Source organism: Chiroxiphia lanceolata, chromosome 1, assembly GCF_009829145.1.
Source record: "Chiroxiphia lanceolata isolate bChiLan1 chromosome 1, bChiLan1.pri, whole genome shotgun sequence".
In the NCBI taxonomy this organism is placed as follows: Eukaryota; Metazoa; Chordata; class Aves; order Passeriformes; family Pipridae; genus Chiroxiphia; species Chiroxiphia lanceolata.
In genome coordinates this window covers 99,654,545-99,678,962 of record NC_045637.1, presented here as the reverse complement: position 1 = coordinate 99,678,962, position 24,418 = coordinate 99,654,545, and the positions used below count along the sequence as shown (strand labels likewise).

The 24,418-nt window shown below is 41.9% G+C and overlaps 1 protein-coding gene across 14 annotated transcripts in view; it reads right to left on the bottom strand.

Moving 5' to 3' along the window:
• Positions 1-24,418, bottom strand: part of PDE1C (phosphodiesterase 1C) — a 333,339-nt gene that overhangs the window by 171,474 nt on the left and 137,447 nt on the right. For 4 of the 14 annotated variants that reach the window (XM_032690535.1, XM_032690542.1, XM_032690550.1 and 1 more), the window contains exon 1: positions 21,130-21,256. The exons of the other annotated variants lie outside the window; for them this stretch is intronic. In XM_032690535.1, the coding sequence (XP_032546426.1) occupies positions 21,130-21,230 (101 nt within the window). In that variant the 5' untranslated portion in view covers positions 21,231-21,256. Of the gene's footprint in view, positions 1-21,129; positions 21,257-24,418 lie in introns of those variants that run through there. 14 annotated transcript variants of the gene reach the window in all.

The following is a 24,418-nucleotide window of genomic DNA, read 5'->3' as shown; positions in this document are numbered from 1 at the left end:
ATTTTTTTTTTTGTGCAGGTTTTTGTTCAGTTGTTTATTCGAAAAAAAACCCCATGGGACAAGCTATCCTGATTTATGTCCCCAGGAAGAGTCTATGAAGTAAGGAACTAGCTACAAAATTGCTTTTACCAGATGCTTTGGGATAAACCTGGAAATAGACACATCTTTCAGTCAAGCTCAAGGGACTTCAGATTTTCTGAACAAACCCAAGCTATAACCTCTTTCCTAGGAGAGGAAAAATGAGAGAGATTTAAAGGAGGTGATGGTACAGCTTCCAACACCCGTGGGCTGTCCTGTGCTCCTGCCTGCAAGAGGTTTGTTGATATTACCAAATCTGTGTATGTTCAGTTTCTTTTCTGACTTGACACATGTCATGGTCGAACTGCCACATCCCTTTAATTCCTGTTACCTGCTGTGGAATGTATTATCCATAGGTCTAAATTTAGCTTACATTAAAAAAAATTAATTGGAACCAAGTAGATCTATTTTTTTCAATGCTGAAGAGAATTAGCAGGTGACTCACACTAGGTAGGCCCTATATAATCAGTGTAAACTAAAAATAACTTCACAGAACTTAATGTAGTTACACCTGCAGGAGTATAGTATGAAATGAGTCAGTCCTAGTACAAGAAGGCTGCTAGAGCCTAATGAAAATAAACCCTATAAGACATTTAAAAATAGATACTTTGTAAGCAAAATTGTGGGTAGGATGAAATATTTTACTCAAATAAGATGAAATTAATGAGAGAGTTGAGCCCACTATTTCAGTATCTGCTCTTCTGGGGATGAATGAATCTTTCTTGTGGCCAGAGGAATGACACAGTACACTGGCCCAAAATAAAATTAGGACAGATTTTTAAAGGTATTTAGCAACAATAAGATGTAGCTAGCTGCAGCTGTATGGGCACTCAACTCCCATTGAAATAAACAGACATGCAAATTTCTCTCTGTGCTTTGATGCCCATCAACTTCTCCAAGGGTATGTATCTCAGGGTTATGTTTCTGCTTCTGCCGTTTAATTCCAGAGCACCCTCAGCCAAATTGCTTTTCCCTATATTTCCCCTTAAGACCCTTTTCAAGTTTGTTAGCTCTTCAAGGTTGTGGCTTTAACTATATAGGGTTTTGCACATCAATTCATGACAGTGAGGCATAACTAGAGCCCAAATAATCCTACTTTTGAGCTCTTGCAAAAAAGCTCCACCCTTCCTCTGCATCCAGAAACACAGAGATGAAGAGAATATAACAAAAACACAAAATCTGTGCCTCTCTTTGGTAGTGATGTTCTCAGACCTTGCTCTTCTGAGAAAGCTGAGTGAGTTAATTTGACTGAGTAGGTACAGACAGAAGTGAGGGCAGAGAGGTTGGGGTAATTAAGTAACTCAGTCAGCTGCCTTGTTTTTTCCCCATAATCATTAACTGGATGAATTGCTATTTCATTCCTACACAGCCTCTGAAAAATTACCTAAACCACCTACATTTTTTTTACTCATAACAGTGGCTTGGTTAACATAGTGGCATCCCACATTCATTCCACAGGGTTTGGTATTAATGGCATCTTTTTAGAATATGGAATAAAACTGCAGATGCTGCAGGAGTAATAGGAAGATCTTTGCCTAGATTCATCTCTGGAAATTTATGCTAAAATCTGAAAGTTAATAAGCCTCTCATGCACTGCTCACACACTACTGCTAGAGATTAAGGGTTATATCTACCTTTACTAAGGTCTCTGCAGGCTCCTACCTGCAGTGCAGTGATCACATGAGCCATCAGCTGGTGGATGCCTGGTTGATGACCTGAGGTATCTGTGAATGCAGATTACACTTTTCAAATGAGTTGATGCTTCCCAACTCAGGAATGGCAAGTGCCACAAGAATGACCTAGCCTGCTGAGACGGTGAAATGACTCAATTTTAAGGCTGAAGCCCAGAATCAGCATTCACAGTGGCCTCATCTAATGTGGGTTTTTGTTGCTTGGCCACTGTAACGGGGTCAGAGGGCACATGCAGTTGGTCAGAACAGTTTAACAAGCCAGATAGATCTTTTGAAGTCCCCAAAACTCAGTGGCCTGTGCTCTCCCCTTTGTACCACCAGCTGGCAAGACACAAGCCTGGACCTAGCAGGGCACATATTTTCAGCTGGATTTGTGCTTCTTCGTGAAAAAGAGGGCAAAACTTTTTAGGGCACCAAGAGACTTGTGAAAGTCAATCTGCTGCAGTGGTTTGAAAAGATGTTGTCACCAGCTGCCTTGTGTGCAGTGCCCTGCCACAGGTCTGCACCTGGGCATCAGCTGCTTCAATGCAAAGATTAACTTTTTGGCTCAAACTGCCAACAGTGGTGGCTTTAAGCAAAGATGCCAGGTTTTGTACTGCCGCAACTGCAGCACACTCCCTACTGTCCTCTCTCTGGTCGAGCCAAAGAGGAAAAAAACTACCAGGACATTAACTCCTCATCAGAGCTTGCCTGCCACACCCTTACTGTTGTCGCTGACACTGGTAAGCACGATCATAGAAAAGAGAACATTAGTCCTGCCTTAAGAGGAACATTTTACAAAAGCTACTTCTTCAGAGGAACCATAGTTGTTAAAGAAAACAGAAGCTAATATTTAAAAATACTTATTCATAGGCTCGAGGTAAAAGAGGGACTTTTCTTCTTCTATATTTAGAAAGTTTTATAATTAGCATATTTAAGATGTGAGGGGAAGCTTAATTATCTGTTAACAAAAGTATCCAATAATGTCTGTCCTGGAGTACTGGAGTCCCACCACATCCATACCTCATGTAACTAGGGCTATTCATCTCTGGTTCCCTGCAGGGCTCCGATCACCAACTCATTTGGAAGCACAGAGAGAAAATGCCACCTTATGGCAGTGAAGGATCCATCTCCTTAACGTGCACATTCTGTCAGGTCCCTTCCCCTTCTGTTTCCCCTTTCCCTTTCTTCCAGAGCTGAACGTGCACATTCTGTCAGGTCCCTTCCCCTTCTGTTTCCCCTTCCCCTTTCTTCCAGAGCTGAGCTTCTCACATTAAAATTGGTGTTAAGATAACACTGTTAAAAGCCTATTTTGTACTTCAGCTAACCAACAGTGAGACAAGCAATGAAATTTGGCAAAGGAGAAAAAAGTCTGTCTTATAGGTCAAATCTGGAAGATTCTTTCTTATCTTTTGTTACCCTTTGGTGAATCTGGTTCTGAATGATATCCCTCCCCTTCCTTTTTCTGTAAGAGTCGACCACAGTTCATGTTTACTGCTTTTGACTCCAAATCCTTCCAAGTCATGAGTCCAGAATTCCCAAGATTTTTCCTTGATTGACAGGAGGACTAAGAGCATTTCCCACCTCCCAGGCTCAGGTACCCTCTCTGGCTGTATCGCAGTGGCATAGCAGTTTGTACTGCGGGTAACCATCGTCCCTCTGTGTATCATTCCAAGGGAGAGGCGGGTGGAGGCTTAGATCAAGCTGACTGACAGAATCACTTAAATAAATTGAAAATCTTCTCTCCTAGCAGCTCAATATTCTGAATCATGCATTACCAAATAATCATCAGCACAGGATTAGGGATGCATTTACGTTACGTTATCAAAGCCTATATTAATAAGCAAGTATAAATCATTTCACAAAAACCCAATCTCACAGCACAGACTAGAGACCAGCATCTGCCAAAGCACAGGATACCATGGGAGCCCTGACCATAATTCCATAACTCAGAATTATATTGAGATGACCAGACTTCAAAGGGTATAATGGCATCAGCTCCTGATGGGGTTTTTAATTCTTTAATTGAAACAGAATGACCACCTTTCTTGCTTTGCTACTCTCCAGTCAATAATAACAATCATAAAATAATTTTTTTTCTTCCACATGGTTTGTTTGCCAGAATACCGTGCTAAATTAAAAACAATGCAATATCAGAGACTATTAACAGCAGAGGAGAAGAAATGGTAAGAAGTGGGTGAGGAAAGAAGGTAAGATTTCGGCTGATACTTGAAATTCCATGTAAGGTTTACATGGAATTTTTAAAATAAAAGGGAAATAATTTTAAATTGGGCCCTGAACTACACAGAGACATCCTGAAATAATGCAAGGATGAGACAGTCACTTTTCTCATTTTAAGCAGATTAGAAAAGTCTGTGTGTTCTGAAGTATGCATGGTGTAGGCATACAGAGACAAAAAATGTTCACAACTTGAAAGAGGTACGATTATTTCAGAAGAAATGGAGACAAGAAAGCTGAGAAACACAACAGGTCACAATTAGTAAATAATGTATGCAAATAATTCAAGGTCAGAAAAGATCCTCTGATTTTGCCCAAGGACAATACTATTTTAATAAACTTTAGTTTGTCTGGCTGCCTATTGGATTTCACCTGTCTAACTACTGAGTTTTCTAAAGAACGACAAAAAAGAAACAGCTTCATCTCTAAAAATGATTACAATCATTAGGACATATGAACAATCAAGACATCTCTTGTGCTGCCTCTGCTTTGCCGTGACCTTTTGCCATGATAGGGCTCTTACCTATAGCTTAACAACAGTTTCCTACTTGGTCATTTGATTTCTAATGTGTGTACTAAATACACACATGAAGCATAATTGGAGAGGCAATGTGTTTAAAATCTTCTTACAGAAAGTCTTTGTGACAGCACAGTCAGTGAGGAATTTCTTCTGCAGCACAAGTTCAAAATAGCTGAAATCCCTTCTCTACATACTTAGCGAAGAGTGGACAGAGCCTAGAGGTATTATAAATGGGTGTTATGGATATGATCTGAGTGGACTGATGTTAACATTATTATACTATATGCTCTCATGAGAGCTGATGACCTTAAATTGCACGAAAGTCCAAATTCCTTTGTTGTTCACACAGTCAGAGAGCTGGGCACCAATTCTCTAGCAAAGTAGGGATTCAAGAATGAGGAGAGGGAAGGAAGAAGGGGGAAAGGGGGCTGATAAGAAGGGAGTTACTCTTGAGATTTGCTCCTGCAGATAAGGATACAACTGACTTGACCTGTTTGGCACTACAAACTCTACCCATGGCTTGATCTTATCTCTCAAGGCTAGTGTAAAAGCAGCCACCTACTGACCTTGGGTAGAATTATATACAATTATAATATTTTTATTCAAGTAGTAGTGTGAGAGGTGTATTGGTTTGAGGTATTTTATTTTTCACTAACATAAAAATTATCTATGATCAACTGGCATGGTTTTGTTTCGCTTCATTTTAACAAGGGCAATCATGGCTTGATCAAACTTTGATAAACACCACTGGCTATCAGAAGAGGCAAAGCAATTTCAGTGTATCTTTCCATTGCACAGTACATATACCAAATGAGAAGAAAAAGCAACACAGGAAAAGTTTACTTAATTGATCTGCATTGAATACTGTACATATAGGATGGTTTTGAGCAAGACAGTCTGAGGTACAGGGATCTGCAAGGGACAGAGGAAACACTGCATGGACAAAAATGTGCTCCAGCCTTATATCCAAACAAAGTTTTCAGTAACGCTAAATAAGAAGGGCAAATTCAAACTCACTACTGAAATGGCTCTGTATTGGACAATAGACTTGACTGGGCTTTTAATGTATTGGCTTCTTAACTACAAAAGGAGTCAGCAAATGTTCTAAAAACTTCTAAAAATATTATTTCATTCATGTAGATTTTGTATAGAGCCAATTCTTGAACTCTTGAGGTTCTTTCTCTATATTTACTCAGTTTTCCATAACTCCTCATGTAAAAGACCAAACAAAACAATCAAAACCATAAAAAACCAAAAACAACAAAAAAAACCCCAAACCTGTTATTGCACTTGGTGTTGATTCAACTGAAGAAAAATATGAAGTAAAAAGGAAAACGAGTCTGCTTTGGAAAATCTAACCTTTTGAAAGAATATGATCTACTGCTCATTCTGCTTTTTCACAGTACACAACAAGCAAATTCTCTTGTGCTTCACAAACATCACATCCTCAAGAGAAGTGTGGGCTCATAAAAATCCAGTTACAGGAAAGTACGTTTCAGGAAAATACAGTCCTAGGGTCTGAAAAGAATATAGAGCAGTTCTTAGCACTCATGCTTAAAAAGAGAAGTCAGATCACCAGTGTACAACCTTCACATATTTACTATTTGAAAAATAGGCATATAATTAGCTTGAGTTTTACTTTCTAGCTGGCCACTACAGATGACTTACGGAACATTTGGCTTTAAAATAAGTAGAAGTGATGACCTGCAAAGAACAGGATGGGTGGTACTTCCACATGCCTATTCTGTAGCCTCTCCCACTGGAAGACGCTGTGGCATTCAGTGCACAATGGTATTGGAGGGGCCAAGAGGGAGAAGAATATCTACCCCCCACTGTTCTGAGCTTCACCTTGTGTTTACACGGCAACACTGACGTCGACAAGTGGGATGTCACTTCCTTGCTAATACAATGTCTCAAATAAAGGAGGTACACAATCTTTCCTGTGAGTTCTTTAGCTATATCCTGTTTGTTTCCCTAAGAAAAAAGCTGAGAAAATGAGTCAACAAGGAGTGTACAGGGGAAGAGTTTGTCTGGGAACAAGACAAAGCAGAATTCTGCAGAGTACTTATAAGGGCAATATTGATGTATCATGTATATTGGAAGCACGTAATACTGTTTAGCAGGAATTCCATTCCCCCCAGTGGCAAAAAAATTGTTAGACCCTGAAAGAAAAATGAATGTACAGATTCACAACTTACTTTAATCACTGCTACTGTGAAAAATTAACATATTCAGATCCTGCAGGAGCCAAACAGACAGCTGTCCAGCTTGTTTCATGCAGGGTGGCTCTGTGATGAGTTACAGCATGCATGACAATGGGGAGGGGGGAATCATTCTTCATACCCTGGATAAAATACCAAGACAGGAAACATGGACTGGAATTACATCAGGCGAGACGAGCTGTGTGCATGAAGTCACCAAACAAATCTGCAACTTGCTCTAAGCTCTAGTAAATCTATTTGTTGCTATTTGTAAATCTAAATGTTGCTTGTTATTGTTTCCCCCACTCGCTTGTTATTCTCCCCCCCACCCCCCAGCACAACCTATCCCTTCTGTCTGCTAGCAGACAGCTGGTGTGACGCAGAATTTTAAATCTCGTGGTTTTGTGCCAGGCCCTTTACTGGCTCTGGGTTACAAACTGAAACACTTGGATTACTGTTGAACAAGCCTAAACACTGGGAGAAAAAAAAATTACACAGAGATGTAGTGTTCCCTTTCCAAAAGGTTCACTTCCTCATCCCCACATCCAAATCTCTCCCTCCTTCAGCATGCTGGTAGGTTTTGAAAATTATTCAAGCCTTTTAGCAACACTACTTTGTGTAGTGACTTAGGACTACTATTGTCCTGATAGTGCCTTCTCATAAGCAGACCAATTATTAAATATCACTCTTAGGAAAAGGTGACATTTAAATTTCTCATGAAGAGCCAGTGTTTTTTTCTAGACTGCTTAGAACTCTCTGTTTCTCCAGGAGCAGGGACATTACAGAAGAAAGTAATGCGAGCAATAACAGGCTTCTGGGGTAGCCAGTGAAGGCGTGTTTGTGGAGAAGTGGTTTCACAGAGGATCCTATCCTCAAAATTACTGGTTGCAACAGCTGCCTGCTGCTCTGTCCACACCAATTCTGTATTACTACATGATTTTCTGTAGAGAGTAAAAAAGGTTGCCCATCTTTCCTTCCTCCACTCCCTAGGCATGAATGACATAGGCGTGATGGCACACAGCTGGCTCCACTGGGCATGAGGGCAGAGGCAAGAAGTGAGGAAGAAGGAGAGAGAGAGAGAGAGAGGTGGAAATGTTGCCACCTGCAAGCTTGGAAACTCTGCCCTGTGGTCTCAGCATGGGAATTTCTCACCACACAGGAGGAAACTTTGGGAGAGAGAACTGGGACGGGTGGGTGGGAGGATGGGAACAGATGTTGAGCATACACACAGAAACAAAAGAAGCTGTGCAAGATTTCTATTCCTTAAGGCCCTGCTCCATCCTGACACCACCTGTCTCTCAAGTATCTTGATGGCACAGCAGCCATGAGGGGAAGGGGTGGAACATGTCTTCAGAAGCCTCAGGTATTAAAATGTATTTAGGTAAGTATATCCTGTCCTTTCCATGTACCAGGTCACATGTTGAGACAGTGACTCTAGCTCTTTAAGCTTTGGCTGCGGTAAGGGAGGAGTCAAGTTCCCTGCCTCAGGCTCAGAAAAGGAGCAGATCTGCCTCCATACAGTTAATAGGTAATTCAAACTGAAATTTGATATTTCATAGATTGTGATGCTAGGTGGGACCATTATGATAATTTACTCCAAGTTATTCAGCAAATTTGCATAACTCAGGAATTTCATTCTTCTCTATTTGCAAGAAGATATTTTCATTGCAGTGGAGCTAATTAGAAACAGGTCTTCTAGAGATCACTGAGCATTTATACAAAAGCCTTTCTCTGAAAGGCACTTTAAAGACACTCTCTGTATGACATGAATTACCTCATCTACACATCCAGTCAAACTGCATCCAAATATGTAGTCTCTTTGCACATGTAACACTAGCGCAATGAGAAAAAGGAAACAGAACCTCCCAGATAGCTTTAATGGAAACAGTAGCAGGAAGAATTTCGACTGGTGGTATGATAAAAATGTGGCCAAGATACCAAAGAAAGATCCCCCATACTCTAAAGAAACAAAGCAATGGCCTCCTGAAGAAGAGATCCTTACTTGTCTCAATAAAGACACGCTTAGAAGGTGACACAGAAGCAGGGGTTTGTGCAGCAGTTACCACCAGAGGTGTTCCTTGCAGCATCCAGGCTTTCCTTCAACGTCTTCACTAGAATTTGAGTGAGGAAAAAAATACTGTGCTACAGAGGGGCAGCATTTTCAAGTGCCTTTAAAGGCCTTGTCGCTGTGATTTTCAGCAGAACTCAAACTCCTGAATGACTTGCATATGTTGTGCTATGAACTATTTTAATCTGGAAATAAATAAATCTAACAAATGTTTATGTGTAGGGATCTGAAGAACTCACAGGACTATCTCTTTCCCCACCACCACTTTTCTTTTTTTTTTTTTTTAATTTATTTATTTATTTTTAAAATGCTCTCTCTGGTTGTCCTCTCCATACCTTTTATGAGTCAGTACGCTCTCCTGTAGATGATCTCTCAATTCTCCCCTCCCAGCCTCAACCCCCACAGCTTCCTTACTTTCACTTTCAAGCAAGTCTGAAAAAAGAGAGTTCTTCCATCTGGCTGTAGCAGTCCCTGCTGCATCAATAGGTGTATAGGAGCATATCTAAATTGTATATTCAGACTCTCTGCTTAGCAGACACCAGTAACTGCTTACTGCTAGTGAATTCCAGAAAATCAGCTGTTCCACCAAGAGGCAAGGGAGGAAGTGTGATCTGAGCATCATTTACATCAACTATCTGAACTGCTCAGCCTTGCAAGGAGGTTAACGCTCTACTTCTGCTCCTTGGCCCTGCCTGCTATAGCTGTAGCTCGAGGGCACTATATAGTCTTAGCTGTTAAAATTGCACAGATCTTATGTTGTGCTAATATTGATGTTGAAATGAGATTTGCATCAAGCCAAGATTCATGCTGCAGATGGATGCTGTGCAACTTTCTGTCTCTCTCTATTAGTGTAAGAATTCACTCCTAAAGTGCCAACACAGTAATAGCCATTCAGAGTGTCACATTAATAACAAAATAACTCCACAGCTTGACAGATATGGAAATAAACCATAGAACTTATGATACATGTCTATATGCATCTTAATAACTAAACTGCCTCCTACATCTCTCTTGACAAGAAAGATCATGACAATCTTCTCCCGCTGCATGCCTATGCTCACATGAACTTCTCCATTCACACATCACTAAGTGATAGGCATGGAAGTTCTCTCAAAGAAGGCAAGCCAGACTGCTGAGACATGATTTGCAATCCTTGGCAGAGTCACAGCCTTTCAAACCTCTCATTAATAGCCATACAGGTCTCCAAGAACTCTGCAACCACCTTCCTGGCCAGCAAAACTCAAAAGTCCCCAACATGGACCTTACCAATTGTTTAGAGGAATCTGATTTTACTGAAATCAACCAGCTGAGTTTACTACAAAGAGTTTGAGCTGCACTCTTGATCTATTGCAAAATTTTAGTTGTGGTTTCTTTATACTTATAATCAACTTCAAAATTATTCTGCTTTTCAAATATCCAAGATAGTTCCTGAAAAATTTTGGCAGAGGCCTGGGTCTGCTGGAGAAAGGACTATTGCCTAGCTACAACTCAAATTTAAGTACAACACTGGGCTCCTGACTGTTGGAGAAAATTTTTGCACCATCATGGGACTAAACTTTTCTCAAGCCATCAATAACTTAGAAAACCTAGAAAACAAAACAAAACAAAACAAAGAAACAAACAAAAACCAAAGAAAACCACCAAAACCAACAAACCAAAGAAACAAACAAACAAAAACCCCACACAAGCAAAAAAAAAAGATGCGCTGAAGGCCAGGAACTGCATTTTAATTCTACCCCTGCAAATGCACTGGTATCATTCTTTCCAGTACAGCACAGTTCAGAAGATCAAAAACAGCCTTATGAATCCAAACAAGCCCTTCTAGAAAACCTCTGCTTTATCCAAATCCCATGTGTTTTGAGAGCAAGTTGCACCTGTAGAGGTATGTTTCACAGTTGCTATGCTGTTTTAATGTGTCAACCCTAATACTTGAACCGCACACTTCCCTACCAGTCAGGAACAGAGTCAGACCTTTTCTAGTATTTTGAAGGGGTTGAAGTGATTTTTTGATGGAACAAGACAAGACTGAAACTGGAAATTTCATATGAATTGCATGAAGAAAAAGAAACACACTAAATAAAAATCCTTTCAAGGGCTGAGTTGGATTTAATTTAGTATCTGAATCCACCAAAAGCTGGCAGATTAGGAGATGAGCTCTCCCCACAGCCTTTAAAACACTCATGCAGAGGATTTTTCAGTAATGTCTTCCACTGGATTTTATTTCTTTCTGTATAGACTCCTATCCCACTGAGACAGTTTTAAAAAAGAATTCCAGAAAGAGGCTGTTAATTTCACTTGAGGTTTAATAAATTCATCTTCCCCAAAATAACTTTTTTCATATCTTGTAGCATTTTAAGCTTTATAGCAGTGATATTTGAAAAGCACTGAATTTAATATTACAATGACATATTGTGGTGGTCTTTTTATGACTGCTGAAATAAGCTTTTTGGGCTGCAGGCATTTTATTTGTACTATCCCCAAAAGAATAAAAGCTTTTTTATGATTATGGAAAAAAACAGTTTATATTACTTCTTAGTCAACATTTTACTATTAAACATGAAGTCTTCTTTCTTTTCTTACCTATAGTACCCATCTATTGATTTAACATTCAAATGAAAGTCACTCTGGGGAACAAAGTAACAGAAGGACTGTGGCAAAATGCAGTTTACTAAAGTATTACAATTCCAAACACCGTATTTTTTTATTAACTTATTCTGAAGGTGCTGTTCTGATATTATTTGAATATATTCTCTCTTCTGTCCTTTTGTCAGGCATGAGATTAGCAGCTGGCAACACTTCTGTTCCCATTGCTCCTTCAAAGACTATACTGCAGTATAAAACAAGCTCTTACAAGTTAGCCTACTGGTAAAATTGAGCCCTTCTTCACACTACATAAAAAACAATATTATGGATCAACCAGCTCCTGACAAACCTTAAAATTAATCGAGACATTCATATCCACAGCTCATCCAAATTAGGAACCTCTAGGTCACACCGCTGCCTCTAGCATATACCCAGTCCCCACTTGGTGACTAATGAGACCTTCTTAATCCTTCTAGGAACTGTGACAACCACAGAAAAAGTGAAATTTGGACCTAAGATGCCTACAAAGAACCTGACATGGTTCTTTGACATATAATCCCTGTATATGGCCATTAGGAAAGTCAAATAAGAAAAAGGGTGGCAGTAGCTGTATTTAAATATGGTTGAAGGTAGCTTAGTTCTGCTCTCAGGGCAAACAGGGCTTCGGTTTAAACCCAGACACTCAGAAGCTTCAGGAGGACCGAAACCAAGAACAAAGACAGCCTGAGTGCATCTCTCGCCTCTGGAAACAAATTAGCATATTCATATTTTCCACTTGAAAACAGACTAATTTACACTTTTCCTAACAAAGTAGTGCTTTCTGATGGGCTTTTTTAATCTCTACTATCTGCTGCTAGCTAAAATATTAGGGGACAAAGCCCATTGTATAGACTGTGCTTCTGGAATTGAAGAGAGTTCTGTTTTCCTGTTTATGATGGCCACATAAATAAAAATTAAGCAGATCAGAATACTGTCACTGGCAGAACCACCTGTTCCCTATGTGACATTTTTCAACTAAAGAATCCTAAAAATATTGTAAAGCACGTAAGACAAGGAAACAGGTAGCAGTAGCACTCTGACACTTGCCAGATCATCTTCAGTCACCAAAGCTCCATGTTTTCCCACTGAAATCAATTGCTGCTTCATCATTTACTTCAAGAATAGACCTTACATAAGAAAAAAATCTTACATAAGATCCATCATTGGGACCTCTTCACTGTGGATCGGATGCATGGTGATTTGCAGAGGAAGTGGAATATATGCCCTAAATGCTGAAGTATTGTTCCAGATCTTCAGCAAAACCATGAAGTTTTCTAAGATATTGCTTTAAATGTGTTTGTCTTTGCCGATCAAATTTCTTAGGGAATTCAATATCAAGTATCACATTTATGTCACAGTTCAGAGATTGCTGCTGTTTGTAATCACAGAATGGTTTGTATCGAAACGAACCTTAGAGATCATCTAGTCCAACTTCCCTGCCACGGGCCAGGTTACTCAAAGCCCTGTCCAGCCCTGCCTTGAACACTTCCAAGGACAGCGTATCCACAGCTGCTCTAGGCAACTTGTTCCACTGCTTCTCAACCCTCATAGTGAAGAATTTGTTCCTTGTATCTAATCTAAACCTTCTCTCTTTCAGTTTAAAGCCATTACCACTTGTCCCATCATTACATGCGCCAACTTTCCTGTAGACTCCTCTCAGGTACTGTAAGGGGGCTATAATGTCTCCATGGACTCTTCTCTTTTTCAGGCTGAACAACCCCAACTCTCTCAGCCTGTCTTCATAAGAGATGTGCTCCATCCTTCTGTTCATCTTCATGGCCCCTTCTGGTGCTCCAGCAAGTCTACATCCATCCAATATTGGGGGACCTAGAGCTGGACATAGTATTTCAGGTGGGGTCTCAAAATGGGCTCTCCTGTTTAGGACATTGATTGATAGAGTCCTTTGGGAGTCAGCCCTGAGGGGTAAAGGAGTCCAGGAAAGCTGGATATGCTTTAAAAAGGAATTGTTAAATATTCAGACTGTTCCCATGTGTAGAAAGACAAGCTGTCAAGGAAAAAGACCACCCCAGTTAAATACAGAACTTAGGCTGGAACTTGGGGAAAAAACAAGCGAATCTACCACCTCTGGAAGGAGGGACTATAACAATGTTGTGAGGTCATGTAGGAAGACTAGAAGGGTCAAAGCCCAATTAGAACTTGATTTGGCTGCTACAGTTAAAGACAACAAAAAAAGTTTCTATAAATACACTGGAAGCAAAAGGAGGGTTAATCATTTGTTGAATGCAGAGGCTAGTATAGTGATGGGGAAAGGCAAAGGTACTTAATGCCTTCTTTTCCTCAGTCTTATCAAAACCAGTTGTCCTCAGAATACCTAGCTTCCTGAGCTGGAAGTTTGTGACAAAAGGAGATTGTTAGTGACCTGTTCTGCCAATTAGACACTCATAAGTCTATTGGCCCTGATGGGATCTACCCTAGAGTAATGAGGGCACTGGCAAAAGAATTTGCCAAACCACTTTCAGTCATCTACCAGCAGTCCTGGTGTCCTGGATTCAGCTAGGATAGAGTTAATTTCATCTCAGTAGCTGTTACAGCGCTCTGTTTTGAATTCCGAATGAGAATGGTGTTGATAACACACCTATGTTTTTTGGTGTTTTGCTAAGGCATGTTTATCTTAAGTCAAAGACTTTTTTTTTTTTTTGGCTTGTCTCATGCTTTGCCAGTGAGGAGGTACACAAAGGAAACTGGGAGGGAGCATAGCAGGGACAGGTGATCTAAAATAACCAAAGGGATATTTGGGGATACCATATGACATCATGCTCAGTATATAAAGTGAGGGGAAGAAGAAGGGGGATGTTTGGAGCGATGGCATTTGTCTTCCCAAGTAAACATTACCTGATGGGGCCCTAATCTCCTGGAGACGGCTGAACACCTGCCTGCCCATGGGAAGAAGTGAATTAATTCCTTGTTTTGCTTTGATTCTGTGTGTGGCTTTTGCTTTCCCCATTAAACTGTCTTTATCTAAGTGTGCAAGTTTTCTAGCTTTTACTCTTCCAATTTTCTCCCTGATCTCACTGCATGGTGCTTGATTGCTCGCTGTGGTTAAACCAAGACACCTGGTTTTACTGCAGAAGTTCCAGCTGAAAGGAAATTAGTAAATGTAACATCCACCTACAAGAAGGGCTGGAAGGGTGATATGGGGAACTACAGGCCTGTCAGCGTAACCTCAGTTTTGGGCAAGGTTATGGAAGAGCTCATCCTGAGCACTACTTGTGAGACACCGAACCTCACTAGATTATGGGTCAAATCAACCAACCTGTGTTGGGGGAGGGGCCAAGTCAGAATCCTCATGGTCAGGCCTGCAGCCTCACTGAAGCCATGTGGGAGAGCTGCCAATCAAACAGACCTGCCTCATAGCCCACCCACATCACACCCCCTGGGAGCCTCTGATTGGTTACACCACCCCTCAATCTGGCCTGGAAGGCAGTGACTGGTCAGTGAACTGGACGTCCTGCCTGGAGGGCCAGACCACATAAATACGGGGAAGAGGGCCTTCTCTTTGTCTTCTCTGGCTGTCACCATGTGAAGGATTCTTGGCAGTAACTATTCTTCTCTTATTCTAATCTCTTTATGCCTTCTCTCCTCTCTCTCTTTATTCCTGTTCCTTCTTTTAATCTCTCCTTCCTTTCTTAATTTCTTTTGGCTAACTGAAAACTGATTTTACTAAGTTTTGTGAGGGTTGTGGTGTGCTGGGTGCTTTAGTGAAATGCATCTGCCTTGGTTGTATGTTACTCCTGTCAAACTTTTGCCAAAATGCATATTTTCTCACTACATTAAAAGAAATATCTTCAGAAAAAGTGTGTGTTTTTTTCTCTTTATGCAATCTCAAGGTGTTAAAGAACCAAAGACTCTTCAAGAGTTTTGTGGGAACTCTTAGAGTCTTGAATATAAAAGTAATACTCCCAGTTAAGCTTTAGGGACTGGGGTGTTAACATGGTAAATGCAGGACAATCAGGGGATCAAGCCCAGCCAACACAGATTGATGAAAGGCAGGCCCTGCTTGGCCAACCTGATCTCCTTCTACAACAAAGTGACCTACTTAGACTACATCCACAGCCTTTCCCTCCTCTACTATCTAGACTTCAGTAAAGCATTTGAACTGAATCCCACAGCATCTTCCTGGGAAAACTGGCTTCTTGTGGCTTGGATAGGTGGATTCTTTCATGAGTAAAAAACTGGCTAGATGGCTGGGCCCAGAGAGTTGTGGTGAATGGAGCTAAATCCAGTTGGTGGCTGGTCACCAGTGGTGTCCCCTAGGACTCAGTACTGAAGCAGGTCCTGTTTAACATCTTTGTTGATGATCTGGACACGGGGATTGAGTGTACCCTCAGGAAATTTGCAGATGACACTAAATGGGGTGGGAGTGCTGATCTGTTCGAGGGTAGGAAGGCTCTACAGAGAGACCTGGACAGACTCAATCAGTGGACTAAGGACAACTGTGTGAGGTTCAACAAGGCAAAGTCCTGGGTCCTGCACTTGGGTTGCAGCAATGCCATGCAGCGCTACAGGCGGGGGGTGGAGTGGCACAAGAGCTGTTCAGCAGAAAGAGATCTGGGCGTGCTGGTTGACAGCCAACTCAATATGAGCCAGCAGTGTGCCCAGGTGGCCAAGAAGGTCAGTGGCATCCTGGCCTGTATCAAGAATAGTGTAACAACTAGGACTAGGGAAGTAATCATCCCCCTGTACTTAGCACTGGTGAGGCTGCACCTGAAGTCACTTGGTCTGTTCAGCCTGGAGAAGAGGAGACTGAGAGAAGACCTCATCGCAGTCTGCAACTTCCTAGTGAGGGGAAGAGGAGGGGCAAACACTGATCTCTTCTCTGTGGTGACCAGTGACAGGACCAAGGACCTGAAGTTGTATCAGGGGAGGTTTAGGTTGGATATTAGAAAAAGGTTCTTCACCCAGAGGGTGGCTGGGCACTGGAACAAGCTCCCCAGGGAAGTGGTCACAGCACCAAGCCTGACAGAGTTCAAGAAGCATTTCGATGATACCCCAAGGCACATGGTGTCATTCTTGGGGATGGTTCTCTGCAAGGCTAAGGGTTGGGCTCGATGATCTTTGTGGGTCCCTTCCAACTCAGCATATGCTGTGATTCCGTGATTCTACATTCAGTTCTTGGCTTCTCACTTTAAAAACAACATTGAAGTGATGGAGCATGTCCAGTGAAGGGCAACAAGGCTCATGAAGGGTCTAAAATATGTGCCTTGTGAGGAACAGCTGAAGGAGCTGGGTTTATTTAGTCTTTAGAAGAGGAGGCTCAGGAGGACCTCACTGCTCTCTACAACTACCTGAAAACAGGTGGTAGTGAGGTGGGAACTAGTCTCTTCTACCATGCCTGCAATGAGAGGACTAGAGGAAATGGCCGTAAGCTGAGATGGGAAATTCAGATTAGATATTAGAAAAAGTTTTTTCAGTTAGGGTGGTCAGACATTGGAATAGGTTGCCCAGGGATGTGGTGGAATTACCATCCCTGAAGGTGTTTAAAAGGTGTTTGGAGCTGCCACTAGGTGATATGATTTAGTGATTTAGGGGTTACAGTAGTAGTGCTGGGTTGACAGTCGGACTTCATGATATTAAATGTCTCTTCCAACCTTGGTGATTCTATGAGAGTAGCATGAGGAACGACTACACTGAGAATGAAGAGATTTATTATGTATTTAGCAATTCAACATTATAAGCCCAGCTACTGGGAAGAAGGTTAAAGTCCATTTTCCCTCCTCTCCTCGTGCAATGCTTAAAGCACTGCAGAGGCACCAGCAGGTGCCAGTGATGCCAGTACTACTGTAATAGCTAGAAACAAAGGTTTTATTTTTCTGCATAAAAGGAACCAAAATCAAAACAAAAAATATCTCCAAGCTGCTGTAAACTAGCACATCCCTACTGAAACTCACAAAGCTCTTTGGATATATTACCTCCGCATTCTTCAATGTCCTCAGACACAACATCTAATCCTAGTGTTGAAAAGGGCTTCAATGCTTTCTCTGTTCTTGAGAAATCAGGAAGCAATTGAAGCCACTTAGTGAAGTTCTAAGAGTTGTAGCTAGCAGATGGGAGTTCAAGTCCCACAGCTAGGGTTCCAAGTGCTAAAAGAAGAACACCACAACAAAACCACCACTGCTCTTACCTCCCTAGAGAAACCGTCAGCTTGAAAAGCAACCAAGCAATCTTGAAACCATGTGTTTTGAAATAGTGTCTCCAAGCTCTGCTGCCAACGGTGAACTGTCATGGCTCTCACCTAATCTTAACTGATAAGTTTTGCAGAGCAGAAGGTCTCAATTTTAGCAAAATTATTAGCAATCACTGGAGACTGGAAGGTGGACTCATATGTAACTCTCTAGCAGCCAAAAGCAAAAGCCCTATTAGATATCCTTAAAGGGACTGAAGCTGTTCCAGTTTGATTCATTTATGATGTTGTTAAAACTCTGAAGAAGGTTTGTTCCTAGGAGGCCTCTTCTGCAAGGAAATCCTCTAGTAGTACCTTTGCCCAACAACGGCTTATTCAGAAAGCTTTCCTCAAAGCTTACTAATAATAAATCGCTAAAAGATTCTTTTTGTAAGCTGTGACTAAACTTAAATTGATATCTAATAGGTCATGTGTAAAAGGCAACATTTATTTCATAAATCTCTGGTTAGAGACCCCCAAAGATTTTGCCACAGATGACTTACCCAATGAGGCAACTTACCACACCCCCTTAAACCTGAGAAAACACTATAGGTCCACTGACTTGTTTCTCATATAAATTACTGCACAGAATCATTACACCATTAATACATATATGTCAAGTAAAAACATTTCAGTACATTACATTCAGTACAGTACATTCAATACATTAGTATTTTAGCTCATTCTTAAACAGTTAAAGCAAAAGGAACTTGTATATGGCGTAACAAACACTGCCTCACACTGCTATGCTTACAAATCAACCAGGCTGTCCTGACTAAGAAACCACATCTTGGAAAGATACAAAGAGAAAAGGAGAAGCAAACTCTCCACTCCAGAGACAAATTCAGTATCTTGTCTGGTTTTCAGAGCAACATATGATTCATGTTGCAACAGACACCTCGCTTCAGCCTCACAAAAAAATCTGTCCTTCCCTGCTGTCCAAAAGACCTCCCTATACCTTGAAAGTATACATTCCATGCCCAAACCTCCAGAGGCCAGCCATCCTGCAGGACAGAACAGGCTCCCCAGGTAAGCAGTCACAGCACCAAACCTGACAGAGTTCAAGAGGAACATACTCTCAGGCACATGGTGTGACTCTTAGGGATGGTCCTGTGCAGGGCCTGAGTTGGACTCAATGATCCTCGTGGGTGCCTTCCAAACTCAGCATATTCTGTGATTCCGTGACAGAACAGTACCAGGCTCGTGGCAAAAAAGCCCTCACTAGACTTGCTTAAACAGAAAATACACTACATTAGGGGCATCTGAAAAGAGCCTCAACTTAACCACCCCTTTGCAGCAGCCTTTGGGTTTCCATTCCCTTCAAACCAAGCAGGCCGAGATGGAGTGAAAATTAAAAGAGCCCCGTTCCTGGCCCTCTAGAAAAGCCAAATATTGCAAGAGGTGATGTATATTGTTTTGTCCATGAAGTCATTGTGAGTAACACACCAGCTGGGGCACGGGGGGTGAGAAGGTACCAGAGTTGTCACAGATGAAGTCCTACCAAGGAGGTGTCTAACACCATGCCTAGCACCTCAGACTATTTAAATCATCACAACCCTTCCCATTTAAGGAGAAGTATCACAATCAAATTACTGGGTATCTGGATATCTGTATGCTGCAGACTACAACTCCTCAGGCATCTTCAGCCAGCATCATGCCCTCTCTCACTACCTCTGTAAGACTGCTCTGGTAGCACTGCTGTGCCTTGTAACTAATTTCTGTGTGATATGGCTGTCAGTGTACTAGTGGCAGAGGAGAAAGGTATCTTCTCAAGCAGTATTTGACCTCTCCAGGCTGAAGCATTTTATTTAAGATTTAATTAAGAGGGTTGTGCACGTGATCGTTCTTCTTACACAAAAAAGCATGCATAAAGACAGACAAGAAAAAAACACAAAACATGATGCCAAACCTCAGTTTGCAAACAGTTGTGTGTGTGTGTATATACATGAACTAAAAGCCTCCATAAAATAACTGGGAATGCAAAATCTTCTACAGAACACATTTCAGTTTCCATCTTGGGATCAAGAATTCTGCAGAAAAAATCTCTCTCCTCTTTAGGCAAAGAAATCTTGACACAAAGAAGAAGAGACATGTTTGTTACACTCACGCTGACAAAGAGGGCTATACTGAAAAACAGCCTGAGATTTAGCTACTACACATCTAAAATAAGTCTTCAAGTTTTTCTAACTTTTCGAAAGGTAGAAGAGATCAGAGCTTGTACTAACTGCAAGAGAGATCCCAAACAACAGTGCTGCTGAACAATTACCTATGAACTCCAGGTGGAATCCAAATCAGCATGCTCCTTCACTCCATATTAGACAGAAATTCAAGAAATCCTAATACTACAGCATGGCACAGATTTAAAAAATTAAAGGCTTGTTTTGTGTGGCTCTTCTATTTGGAAGGCTTACAAAACAGCTGTTATCTGCTTTGATTAAGTTCCTTCACACAACAGGCTTCCTGGAGTGATGCCTTGAAAGAAATACATATTCATGCATATCTCATAGATTGCTTGGAGTCCCTCACAAGTTTTGGATATGCTTTGCAATATATTCCATCGTTTCTCACACAAAATAGCACCAAAGAGCAACTCAGGTTTAACTTGGACCTATTTGTTTTCAGTTATTAGCCTACTCTTCCTTCATTTTGTTGCTTCTGCTGTTTCCAAGCCTCCTTGTTTCCTTCTCCCCAGCCTTTCCCTTGAGGGCTAAAATTTTAATAACTCAAGCATGTAAGGCTGAAGAAAAGTAAACAAACACAAACAGTTCTGAACTTAGAAAGGTATGTAGCTTAACACAGTAATGCTCCTCTTTTCCTTGGCCGGAAACTGATGGACAAATAAATGGTTTGCTGCCAGTAAAGGATCTTATTGCTGGTAGACAGTATTTTACATACCAAGAATCTGAAAAAGACAGCAGATATTGCTTCTAAATAAGCTAGCAGACTCTACAACTTTTTCTGCTCTGCAGTGTCAAGTTCTTTAAGCACAGGTACTTTTTTTTTTACTCAGGAGGCAACGTCCAGTCATTTCATGGCAAGTCAGGCTAAATGTACAATCCAATCAGTGGAAGATGAATTTCCTGCCATTACAAATGCTATTCCAGTTGTATTCCAGTTGTGCCTTCTCTGCCTATTTTGTTCTTATTAATCATGTCAGTGTCAGAAATTGTGTACATTTATAGTGGGGGGAAAGTCTTCTCTATGTTGCATCAAAACCAGAATTCAATTAAGTACCATTCAGGCTACAACAAAACTTTTCTAGTATAACACCCAAAGTAACTAGCATCTCAGTAACTGCCTATATCTTAAGATGCTACATTAATGACATTTCTACATTCCCACTTGAAAATGTTTGTTCAATTTAAGAAGCAGTTCAATTTAAAGACGTAAATTGACATTTTGCTAAGATTAAGTCACTGTATTTATGGAGAACAGGTGTGGAAACTCCTGGGAGATTCTGAACGTACAAGCAAGCAAGAAAAAATAAAGTACTACAATAATTTTGACAGTTGGAGGAAATTGGAAGAGACAACAAAAAAAGTACTACTTACAAGCCTCGGAGACGAAGCCAGATTTTCTCTATTTGCTCTGGCTGCAGATATTTCAGAGAGTTGCTCTCAAATTCTTCGATTTCCTTAGTCGGTGACTCCATAGCTGCAGGTTACCTCTCTGGTTAAAGCTCTGAGAGGGCGGCTGCTGCCACTACGCATGCACAGGCTCCACCTTCAACACTGCCCGGGAGCAGCTAACATTTCTGGCAGACACTTTCCCCCCTCCCTGCAAGTGGGGCTGCGGGGGCAAGCTGCGAGCGCTCAGGTGTACGCGTGGGGCAGCTGTGCCAACATGCAACCATCCTCGGGCTGACCGAGAGAATCAAAGGCTCGTCCCTTTGCAATCCCACACGGATTTTTTTTTTCCCTTGTTTTTTGTTTTGTTTTGTTTTTTTTATTACAATAAGCCAAGGATACAATCCATAATACCAGTTGAGGGATCCGTATCAAGGGAGGAGGGGAAGAAAATCCCTTGCTGACAAGTGAGCTGTCTGTAGGGGCAGCTATGGGGAGTCAGGCAGCTGCAGGAGTAACCAGGACTGCGGCGCTGCCGTACCAGACTGCCTGCCGCCGTGATAGTGACAGCACACAGCCCCTCCGCTCTAGTCTCCGTCAGGTCAGCCTCGCCCTCCCCGCCCTAGCATTATTTCTTTTCCATTTACCAGCAGCTCTGCCGACAGGCTTAAAACCTGACAACTGAGGAAACAGTTGTCTGTCAACATAGCCCAAGAACTGCTTTCCTCTCTGTCTCCCTCTTTGCCTCCTCTCCTGTGCTCTGATTAAAAACCCAAGCAAGCCAAAGCGTTAAATAAAAAAAAAGTAAATTACAGAAAGTGAGCAACCCACTTCTGGTAAACAGCCATCTACTTCATTGCAGTCAGTCTGCTTTGCTGAGTGACACACAGCAGGGGCTGTAAGGCTTCAACTGAGGCAAAATCCAGTTTTAAAAGTGAACAAATCAATAAAGTGCCATTGCTTAAAGCCCCACGGAATATGGCAGCGGAAGTTAGTACACTGAAGAGAGAACAAGCCCAACACATTAGTCACAGATGTATCAGTGTCTTTCAATAATAGGTTCATACAGTGGAGGTTAAAATAGGATGCCTGCCTCTGGGTCCCCTGGAGCACCCTAGTACATCAGGGACCAAGGTATGGGACGTGCCTCTCTACACCTGCAGTGTTCATGCTCTGGGCAGCAGGAAGAAGAGGAATTTACTTCATTGCACCAACCCAATCAATCATCTCTCAAACTCTGCCAAGATCCCTGCATGCCTCTCTTTAGTTAAGGTTATTAATGTGGTGCTCTCAGCCAAAACCAGCAGAGCAGAGGGGAAATAACTGTCAAAATGTCTTTACACATTTCGTTACATTTTGCAAAAGTTGTCATCTGAGACACAGAGCCTGCAGCAAAGGAATTAGCCCCTCAGGCAGTCACCTCTTCCTTGCCATGACATTTAATCATATGCCTGCAACACCCTAGCATCCAGGGCAAGTCTCTGAAGTACCTGATGTTGCTTTTCAGAAAGCTGGTTGTATATGAGTGTTTTCCTTCTCATTGCTAAGTGCTAAATTGTATCAGCCATCACTCCAAGCAGTTTAAATCCTTTCCCAGTAGTAGTTCTTAAGGAGTTACCAGTTACAGTGCTGCTGCAATTGTTAACAGTTTTCCCCCTGCAGTTATAAAATGGTAAAACCCCAGGGGGTGGTGACCCTTGAAGTTTTGAGGTTTTACCCAATGAGCGCTTCTGCAAAATATAAACATAATACAAGCAGAACTGAAGAGAAGGGTAGTTGTTGTTGGAAGAGGTAGCCATGTTGTGAAAGCCACGAGGAGAAGCAGCAGGAGCCCCCCGGAGGGGGCTCTGCCCCCCCCCAGCCCCCAGCTGGGGGCTGCAGAGACTTGGAACAGTGTAAGACTGGACTAAGTATCTGTAGCTGAGCCAGGAGATGTTTCTCCACTGTGAGCCGCAGCAAGAGATACTGAGAAGTGGCGGCAGAACTGCACTGACCGAAGAAACGGTGGCAGAGAGCCAGGAGAGATAAGAACAAGCAGCAACAACAGGCAGGCAGCAACACAGAGAGAACTTCTGGAAGGAGAGAGAGAAAGAGAATGAGAGCCGGCAGCAGAGAGAGAGAACTGAGTTCTACAGAGAAAGTTTGGGTAAGAACTGAAACTAAAACCCCAAACTCTTTGGAGACCCCTCCTAGAAAAGGAGGAGGAGATGGACTCTTACTTAAAAGAGTCTTAGAGTGCTACAGCACTGTAGAAAGGGCTGAAAAGCTCAGAGAAAGAATGCGGAGAGGGTGACCTTGCCCCCCTCCCCCCGCTGCTTGAGACAGAGCACAGAGCTCTGCAAAGGGGAACTTGAATCTTCTGAAGATAAGGACCGTCACGAAGACCCCTGCGCTTCGTGATATGACGTGGTGATAGCACCCTTGTCCTGGGAAACGCAGCCCACGGAAGAGAAGACCCTCGCTTTAGACGATGGGCCAAGGGGCTTGGATACCCCTCGTGTGTACTGGCAGAGATCCAGCCACAGCTGCTGCATGAGAAGAAGAGCGAGACAGAGAGACCTGCTGCCCTAGAGACATTGCTGCTCTGAGAGTGGAAAAGATCTTTTCCTTCTTCCCTCCTGGACTTTTATTTGGAGGGGAGAAGAGATTTGATCCATTGTAAATACTTATGTCATGGTAGAAATAGTTAAGATTGTATATAATGTATTGTAGTACTTATTTGTATAGTCATTGTAATATATTCCCTTTCCCCCATTTTGAGTCTCGTGTGGTTGTCTGGAAAACCGTCTCACACTAGGTTGAGATGTGGGAGGGGGCTTGGACTAGGGAATTAGATTTTGGAGCTCTCAAACCATGACACCATCTTCAGCTCTCTGCAGTTGAGTGAGATTCTCAAATATAACCAGCAGCTAGCTGAGTCAAGGAAAAGAGGTGAGTTTTGAGGGGTAAAAGCATGAATAATTCCTTAGATGGTCCTGTTTCCCCTGTGCATTACAAAGGACAACCCAGTACATTTGCTCCAGGAATGTCTTTTGAATGATACAAAGACCTGCACAAGCAGTCATAGCAAGCCATTTTCTGACAAGAGTGAAGACGCATAGGCATACTGTCTGCTTGCATTCCTCCTGTAGTGATGACTGAACGCAACGCTATTCTTCACTGCTAGTACTACTTTCCATTACACTGATGCCCACTGCTAAATGTGGTGCACACATCAGTGATTTTTGGTAGTGAGTAAAGCATTTACAAAATATATCTTTCTTTCCACTCATTT